This window comes from Muscardinus avellanarius (genome assembly GCF_963383645.1).
Source record: "Muscardinus avellanarius genome assembly, chromosome: 13".
Classification (NCBI taxonomy): Eukaryota; Metazoa; Chordata; class Mammalia; order Rodentia; family Gliridae; genus Muscardinus; species Muscardinus avellanarius.
The window spans coordinates 1,082,332-1,090,675 of NC_137799.1; the positions used below are offsets into that span (position 1 = coordinate 1,082,332).

Genomic DNA, 8,344 nt, shown 5'->3' on the forward strand with positions numbered 1-8,344 from the left:
CCTCCTGTCCTGGGCCCTGACTGTACATGGCGGAGTGTCCGGGGCCTGACCTGGCCTCGCCAACCCCATCAGGTCTGGAGCGGGTGGCGGTGTGCTGGTGCGGCTGCCACGAGGGCAGCAGCTTGTCCTTGTGGGGGGCAAGCTCGGAGTGCGCTGGCCGTGCTACCCTGCGAGGTCAGCAGGTCTGTGCGCTCGCCTCTCCCCATGCCAAGGCCGCAGAGGTCACACTGGTGTCAGCAGGCACGGGGCATTTATTCAAGCTGAGAGTGGGGAGCAGAGCAGGTGAGGCCGGGGCTCCGTCCTTCAGCACGGGTGCGGGAGCGACTGGAATGCCTGATCTGAAGGAGGCAGAGGGCGGGATGAGGGAGAGGGACAGAGCAGGCAGGGGCTAGAAGGGGCGGGAGGGGCTGGGCTGGGTGTGCCCCGGGCTGTCACCGGCCAGGTGTCCTTTTGGGGCCCGCGGGTGCCAGGGTCCCCAGACTGTCACAGCCAGGCAGCCTGGCCAGGGAGCACCCCAGTGAGAGGTGGGGCGCACAGCAGGCACACGCACGGCGGTGTGCAGGGGCTGCAGACACGTGTGTGCACCTGTGTGCACACCTGAGGTACATGCCCACCACTGCACAGGTGGAAAGGGCCCCAGCGGCAGCCTCTGGCCCTCAGAGCTCCCACAGCCCAGGGACAGCCCAGGGATTCCCCGGGCAGGGAGGGGTGGCCAGGGTCGGAGCCCGAGGCGGGGCCCGGGACAGGGGTACTGTGGGGGTAGAGGCTGAGGAAGCCGGAGGCCCTCCACCTGGCTCAGACTGAGCTCTGTGGGCAGGCCTGGCCCAGCACCTGTGGTGCCCATCTGACCGCCCACAGGGTGACCAGAGGGCTGGGGCTGGGTCTGGGGACGCGCCGCCTGCACTGGTTACCCATCACCGCTGGGAAGGCCACGTTGTTCATGGTGAGGCCCTGCGCCCAGACCAGGCAGATGAATTTGCTTGCCGCCAAGGGAGGCAGGCTCCAGCTCCTGCCTGTGTGGGCAGCACAGCGCTGAGCCCGGCCTGCGCCGCGGCAGGTGGCAGGCATGCCACGCCCACCCCCGCTCACCGGGCACGCAGGGCTCACCCAGCAGGCTGATCCTGACCACCTCTTGACTGGCTGTGCGTCTGAGGGAGAGCACCAGTGCGAAGCTGCTGTAGTCGCTGTCTACCACCTGCACGTCCTCTTGGTCTGCCTCAGGCCCTGCGGGCGCGGCGGTCAGCACCCTCCCGGCCAGCGCCCCCCTCCCGTGTCACTCACCCTCGGTGTGCACGAGGAAGCGGCCGGCCTGGGGTGTGGGCTCCAGCTCGTAAAACCAAGAGTCACAGTGCTTGCCCCTGTGGGGTTGGACAGAGCTGGCCAGTGCCCTGCCTGGGGCTCAGCCCGGCCAGCAGGCCACCCTCCGGTCCCCAGCAGCCCACCCTGCACATGCCCGCAGCTCTTGTTCAGCTTGGTGTAGGCCCAAAACCACATGGCTGGGCAAAGAGAAGAGAGACATTTTCTGCCCGGCGCCGTGGCACACACCTGTCATCCCAGTACTTGGGAGGCTGAGACAGGAGGATCGCAGGTTTGAGGACAGCCTCAGAACTAGTAAGGCTCTCATCAACCTAGCAAGACCCAACTTCAAAATAAAAGTAAAATAGGCCTGGGGGTGTTGCTCAGAGGTAGAGGTAGTAAACCTCTCCCCTCAAAAAAGAAGACAAAAGGCATTGTCTGGGTGGCAGACTCCCCTTCGGAGCACTGTGGCTGGTGACCCCTCCAGCAAGCCCTGGGCTTGGCGGAGCAGGAGTGACCAGCTGCACGCAGGGCCCAGGGACGGCCCCTGCCCGCCACCCGCTCAGGCCGGAGGAAAGGGGACCACGCTTGAGCCACAACACGCAGGCTGCAGATGGGAAGGGTGTGTGGGCACCTCACCCGGCAGCCAACCAGCAGGCCTCGGCCTGGATGCCGTCTCAGAAGGAGCCCCGGGCTCAAGGAGAACCAGTCAGCTAGGCGTGGGGGCCCACGCTTGTAATCCCAGCACTCGGGAGGCTGAGACCGGAGGATCGCGGTTCGCGGACAGCCTCAGCTACTTATTACTTTATTTAAATAAAGAATGAAAATAGGGCAGGGGATGTAGCTCGGAGGTAGAATGCCCCTAGGTTCCATCCCCAGTACCATTAAATAAATAAATAAATAATAAATGAGTTAATTAAAAATAGGGCTGGGGTGTAGCTCGGAGGTAGAATGCCTGAGTTCCATCTCCAGTACTGCAAAAAAAAAAAAAAAAAAAAAAGGAAAAAAAGAAAAAAGGAAAAGGAGCCAAAGAGAAGGTCAGAGGCTCTTTTAGGCTGGCCTAGATGCTCCTGTTTTTGGGGGAGCTGCCCCGAGGCCGTCAGTGTGGGGCTCCCACACAAGACGCTTTCCAAGAGGTCAGGGTAGAGACGGCGAAATGGAGCAAGGAAGGACCTGGCCCAAGCACGGGGCACGAGCCCCTGGCTCAGCTGTAACTAAACCCGCCACCCTCGGCTGCTGGAGCTGCGATCCAGGCAGGACTTTGGTAACAGCCGGGCCAGGGGGGCTGGTCGTGGCGCCAGAGTCATCGAGCGGCCTGCACGCCCAGCACTGGGCAGAGGCTTCCGGACAGCGCTGCAGCCAGTGCGGCGGGGCCACGAACAGCGCCTGGGACACAGGCCGCAGCCCCGGCTGCTTGGACAACAGGGCGGCAGCTCACCGGAACATGGCGTTGGAAACCACCAAGTGGCCGTTGGTTTTCAGCTCGTAGTTTGTAGAGAAAGGATGTAGCAGCAAGCGGTCCTCCACCTTGATGGCGTTGCTCGCCAGCCCCAGGACAAACCACGCCCCCTGGAACTGCAGGGCGGGTGATCGAAGGGCCGGGCCCACCCGACAGCTCCACAGGCCCGGCGCCGGCCACCTGGCCGTGCCGCGCAGAGGGGGCTCACTGGGCACTAGAGGAGGGAGCCCGGGGGTCTGGCCAGGGTCTTTTCTGTTGGAGCCAGGGTTCCGCCAGAGAGCCCCAGCGCGCAGCTCGGGCTCCGTGGGCCCAGGGCTCCGCTGCCCTCCCTCTCCCCTCCCCGGGAGGCCTCATACCTTCTCACCGTGGAAGCTCTGCAGCTGGGGCTGCACGGGCAGGGGTCTTGGGGTCTGGCCCTGAAGCACTCTCAGCAGCATGAGTGACGGCCACAGGACACACCAAGGGCCCATTCTGGCTGCCACCGTCCCAAGGAAAGGAGCAGAAAGCCCACCCTGGGCCGCGCTTTATGGCCCCGGCAGTGCGCCTCCCACAGGGACTGGCGGAGGGCAGGTGGCAAAGCCTGGGTCCCTGCCAGGAGCCGTGGGGACCTGCTGGGCCCAGCCTGGGCCGCCTCTCCCAAGGGTCCCGCACAGGGAGGGGGGACTGGCCCACCTGCCCCTGCCCCTGCCCTCCCCGAAACAGAACGTCCTGTCCCGCTGGGGAGCATGACCCTCCCAGACGAAGCCACAGAGCTTGGGCTGCCAGCCCTGAGCTAACACTCCATGGGCCCTTGAGGCCCCAGTGTGGGTGGCAGGCGCCGACCAGCCCGGAGGCAGGGGAGCCTGGGATGGGGCGGGACCGCCAGGGCTCAGGTGACCATGGCCAGGCGCCTGGGCAGGACTGGCACTTCCGGCTGCCTGGGCCCCTGGGGTGACAGGCCAGTGGAGTAAACGCCCCAAGCCCACCGCCCACTGCCCACCGCTAGCTGAAGCACCCTGGAGGGGACCACGAGGGCTGCACAGGCCAAAGCTGGGGGTCCTGTGCTGGCCACGGCCTCCCTCCACCCCTCCCCTGCACCCCCATCTTGGGCCCCCTCCGCCCTCCCCTGCACCCCTGTCCTGGACCACCTCCGCCCTCCCCTGGGCCCCGTCCTGGGCCACCTCCCCACCTCCCCCAGGAGCCAGGTGTCGGGCTGCCCTGGCCTCGCTCTCCCTACATGGGCACTGCTGTGCTTTGAGCAGTCTACCCCACACCATGCTGGTCGGGAAGGGAAGAGTCATGGCCGCGGTGCAACCACCCTGGTCCGCAGCCTCTGGCCCTGCTCCCGGCCTGGTCGGCCCTCACCCCTCCCCAGTGCCATCTTAGCCATCCGAGGAGATTTGGGGCCCAGCAAAGTGTGTCCCTAACGCAGGGACAGCTGGCCCTGCCACAAGGCACACCCACCCAGGACACGGGGACGGTCCTGGCCAGCTCCAGCTGCACAAAGCCCCGGCCTGCCGAGGCCAGCGGGCCGTGTCCTCTGCACAGATGGGGTCTCCAGGACCCACGCCCACGCCTGTCACTGGGGCTGCGCGTGCAGGGCAGGGCGCCGCTGGGGCTGCCGCAGCCTCTGCACTCGCTCCCCCTTCGGGAGTGCTGCGGGCTGGGCAGTGTCGGGAGTGCTGCGGGCTGGGCAGTGGACAACCACAGCGTGGCTTCTGGCATGATGGGTGGCGGGTGACCCGCGGGCTAGCCAGGCCGGCACAGGTGTGTTTCCCGTGCCGGGTGGGAGGAGGGTCCCGCAGCTCTGAGCCCACAGCTCTGGGAGGGGCGTCGGAGAGCTGACAGTGGCCTTCCAAGCAGCCAGGACGGGGAGGGCAACCTCCAGACCCCACCCCAGCGCCCCTCCTCCCTCCCCTCTGCCCAGACTGCCCCTACGCCCCCTCCCTCCTCTCAGGCAACCCCTCCCACCAGTTTACCCTTCCAAGCAGTGCTCAGATGCCTGCACCACCGGCGCTGCCCCAGGGACATGGTCCTGGCCCTGAGGCCTCCTGGGGAGGGCAGGGCTGCAGGGCCGGTTCAGGAGTCGTGGGTCCCCAGAGCAGGCCTCCCGCTCACGGGGCCTCCAAGCCCCCACCCCCTCGCAGGTCTCAAGGGTTACTAGACGCCAGTTTCCTAGAGTTCTGTATGTGTGTCTGGTTCTGGATATTGAACCCAATATCCAGGAGGTAGGTGCTCTCTACCTCCAAGCTACGCCGTCAGCCTATTTCATTTTAATTTTGAAACAGGGTCTCTCTAGGTTGATCAGAGTGTCACGCCTTGCTGAGGCTGTCCTCAAAACTGTGATCCTCCTGTCTCAGCCTCCCAAGTACTGGGATGGCAAGCATGTGCACCACACTGAACTTATTTTTCTTTTTTTTTCTTTTTCCGTTTTTGTGGTGCTAGGGCTGGAACCCAGGGGCCTTCTACCTCCGGGCTATACTCCCAGACCTATTTTATATTTTATGTGGAAACAGGGTCTCACTAAGTTGCTGAGAGCCTCACTAAGTAGCTGAGGCTGGCTTCGAACCTGTGTGATCCTCCTGTCTCAGCCTCCCAAGCGCGGGGATTACAAGCGTGCGCCACCACGCCCAGCTGCGCTTAATACTTTTGCAAAAATAAAAATGCGTGTCAGTTCTAGAGCTTGGTATCTTCTGGTCCCAGGGAAAGAGCCTCCAGGTCCTTGCCGAGGAGGCCGAGGCGGGGGGCGCAGCTGTGGACGCCTGGAAGGGTCTCTGGTGCGCTCTGAGCGGGAGCGGGAGCAGCACAGCCTCTCCCAGCCCCTGGCTGTGCTGGGCTGCAGAGGCCAGGAGGGAGGCCCTCCCCTGTAGGGAGCAGTTCCCGGAGCTCTAGTCTGGGGCCTCTGGACCACAGGGGCGCCATCCTCTGGGGCCCTCTCCTCCCCGGCCCCTCACCCCCTTCCCTCCGACCTGTTTACCTGCCCTTCAGCTGCCCAGCTGCCCAGCGACACTCAGGCTCTGTGGCCCAGAGCTCACCCAGGGGTCCTGTGTCCTACCGGGCCCAAGGGAGGGAGGCCCTTGTGGGGACAGGGAGAGCAGGGGCCAGCTCCGGGGTGCTTGCCCACTCTTGCCTCCTGCCTGGCCTTCTGGGCCTGGGTGGGACTTTGGGCCCACCAGATCTGAGGAGGGGCTCCTCCCCTAGGCCCAGAGCCCCACCTCACCCGTAAGCGGCCCATGAACTGGCTGACTTCACCCCAGCTTGGGAACAGACCCCTGCTTGTCTGCTCCACCCGCTGGACAAGCCCGGCCCTGCAGTGTCCCCCTGACAAGGCACCCAGTTACGCAATCCTGCTCCACTGGCTCAGCCCAGAGGCTTGTCCAGGACCTCCCTGCTGGGCTCCCTGACAGCACCCGGCCCCTCCCAGTGGTTGCCCTGCCTCTGGCCACAGGCCCCCCAGCCTCCAGTCCTTCAGCCTCCAGGACAGGTGTTGAGACCTGCTGGCCAGCCTGGGCCCCTTTCTAGGAAGTCCCCTGGGCGTGGCCCCATGGGGGCAGGCCAGACCCTGGGCCCACCCAGGGCAGCCCAGGAGGCCCCAGGGGTAAGGGAAGACTGCCACAGAGCTGGCTCCACTGCAGAAGGGAAACTGAGTTCCAGGGAGAGAGCAGGGCTGCGGGTGCTTCTAGGAGGAGGAGCTGTTCTAGCCTCACTCCTGGGGAGGGGCGTCCTCAAATACCCCGGGGGCGGGGGGCAAGCCACCTCCCCTTCCCACCCCACCAGGGAGGAAGAAACCAGCGGCTGGTCTGAGGTTTAATGAGTAGTCCCAGCCCCACCCGCCCGGGACAGACAAGAGGGACCCGTGGGGCTGCGGGGAGGCCAGGGCAGGGCAGCAGCCTCCTCTGCCAGGGACAAGGTGTCTCCGGTGCGGCTGGAGGTCCGGTGGCCTCACCTCTTCACTTCTAAGGTAGACAGAGACTCAGAAGGGCGGAGGGCCGCACCCTGGCTCCCTGCGGGCCTGCCCGGCACCCACTCACCGTCCAGGATATGGACCTGGTCCGCAGCCTCACAGAAACCTAGGGGCACAGGCAGGGGTCAGGGAGGGTAGGGGTCAGCCAGGAGGGCACCTGCTGAGGCCACTCACCATACGCTGGGAAGAATACGATCTGGTCTTCCGTCAGATTGGCTTCCTTGACCCGTTGCTCAAACACACTCAGGACAGAGTTGCTCACAGGCAGGGAGCGGGCTGTGGGACAGACAGGGCTCCTGGGGTCCCGTGCAGGCAGGCAGGTGCTCGGGGACAGGGTCTCTGTGTGCCCCGTCAGTGGTCTGTCCCTGCCTCCTCCCCACTCCAGGCCTGTGTGCGGGGGCACCTCTCTGGGCCCCTCACCAGGAGGGTCGGAATGAGAGGGAGGGGGGATCTGTGCGCCCATCTGGGCTCGCCCAGCCCCACCAGGATGCCTCCCCAGAGAGCCTGGGCTCCTGAGTGGACACAGGCCACCACGCACCATACAGCTTCACGGACAGCTGCCTGGCTCGCTCCAGGTACAGGACGGCAAAGCCCTGGTAGTCGGTCTCAGCGATGACGACCTGCACAGGCCCCCGGGCCCCTCGGGCTGAGGCAGCGACACAGTAGTGGTCAGCCCGCACCCCCGCCTCCGCCCTGTGCCGCACCCCCACCTCACCTTGGAGCAGGAAGCGGCCGGGGACCCCAGTGTCTTCATAGAGTTGGCGCACCTGCCAGCAGATCCCGTCCCTGGGCGTGGGGTGGGGTGGGGTGAGGAGGCGTGGGGTGCCGAGTGGGGCCACACGGCTGCCCACCAGGACACAGCAGGAGCCAGCCCCGGGGTGGGCTGGGGTCAGCTCGGTTGGGGCGAGGGTGAGGGCCACGCTGGGACTCACAGCTTGCGGAAGGTGCTACCGGCCATGGATGCGCCCTGTGGAGCCATGTGCAGGGCGGTAGCCTCGGCCCGGTGGCCCTGCTCCTGCAGGAAGCGGCAGCCGGATCCCACGCCCACGAGGAGCCAGGTCCCTGCAAACTAGGGCAGGCAAGAGGGGCTGCTGGAGCCCGGGGGTCCAGCGGCCTGGGCCTCCCGCAAAGCCAGGCGAGCTCCTGGGCCCCCGAGATCCTAACCTGCTGAGCACTGAAATCGGGCTGGGGCCGGATGGTGCTGATGGGCGAGGGGGGCCAGGGGGTCTTACGCGCCCTCTGGCCCAGCGAGCTGGCCAGCAGGAGCAGGGTCAAGAGCAGCAGGGCCCTGGGAGTCAGCATGACGCTGACAGGATGGGAGGCCAGGGCGGCGCTGGCCCAGGTCAGAGTCCAGTGTCCAGCCCAGGGCTGCGCGGCCCAGCCAGGAAACTCCCGCAGTCCTCTGCCTCCCCGCCCCGGTCAGGCTCCACCCAGCAGCCTCTGGAGCTCGGCCTGGACAGGAGCCAGGCACCGTGGGGTGCAGAGTCAGGGTTGGCCGCTGGCTTCTTGTCCCCTGACTTCTACTGGTCAGCGCTTGGCCTCTGCACCTCCATTCCCTTTAAACTACCAATAAGCCTGGCATGGCGGCGCGTGCTTGTAACCCCAGTACTTGGGAGGCTGAGACAGGAGGATCGCAGGTTTGCAGC

General features: G+C 65.7%; 2 protein-coding genes across 2 annotated transcripts; both read right to left on the bottom strand.

Annotated features, from left to right (window-relative positions):
• Window positions 1–303: 303 nt before the first annotated feature.
• Window positions 304–3,225, bottom strand: LCN12 (lipocalin 12; the record flags this gene model as incomplete). The annotated part of the gene is made up of 6 exons (XM_080709467.1): window positions 304–338; window positions 912–1,013; window positions 1,090–1,224; window positions 1,282–1,358; window positions 2,735–2,969; window positions 3,120–3,225. The coding sequence occupies 6 exons, from the start codon at window positions 3,223–3,225 to the stop codon at window positions 304–306; spliced, it is 690 nt and encodes a 229-aa protein (XP_080565593.1).
• A 398-nt stretch (window positions 3,226–3,623) lies between these two features.
• C8G (complement C8 gamma chain) lies at window positions 3,624–8,000 on the bottom strand (the record flags this gene model as incomplete). The annotated part of the gene is made up of 11 exons (XM_080709468.1): window positions 3,624–3,680; window positions 4,199–4,274; window positions 4,318–4,452; window positions 5,712–5,785; window positions 5,859–5,931; window positions 6,681–6,804; window positions 6,873–6,974; window positions 7,237–7,344; window positions 7,414–7,484; window positions 7,631–7,767; window positions 7,863–8,000. The coding sequence occupies 11 exons, from the start codon at window positions 7,998–8,000 to the stop codon at window positions 3,624–3,626; spliced, it is 1,095 nt and encodes a 364-aa protein (XP_080565594.1).
• Window positions 8,001–8,344: the final 344 nt, after the last annotated feature.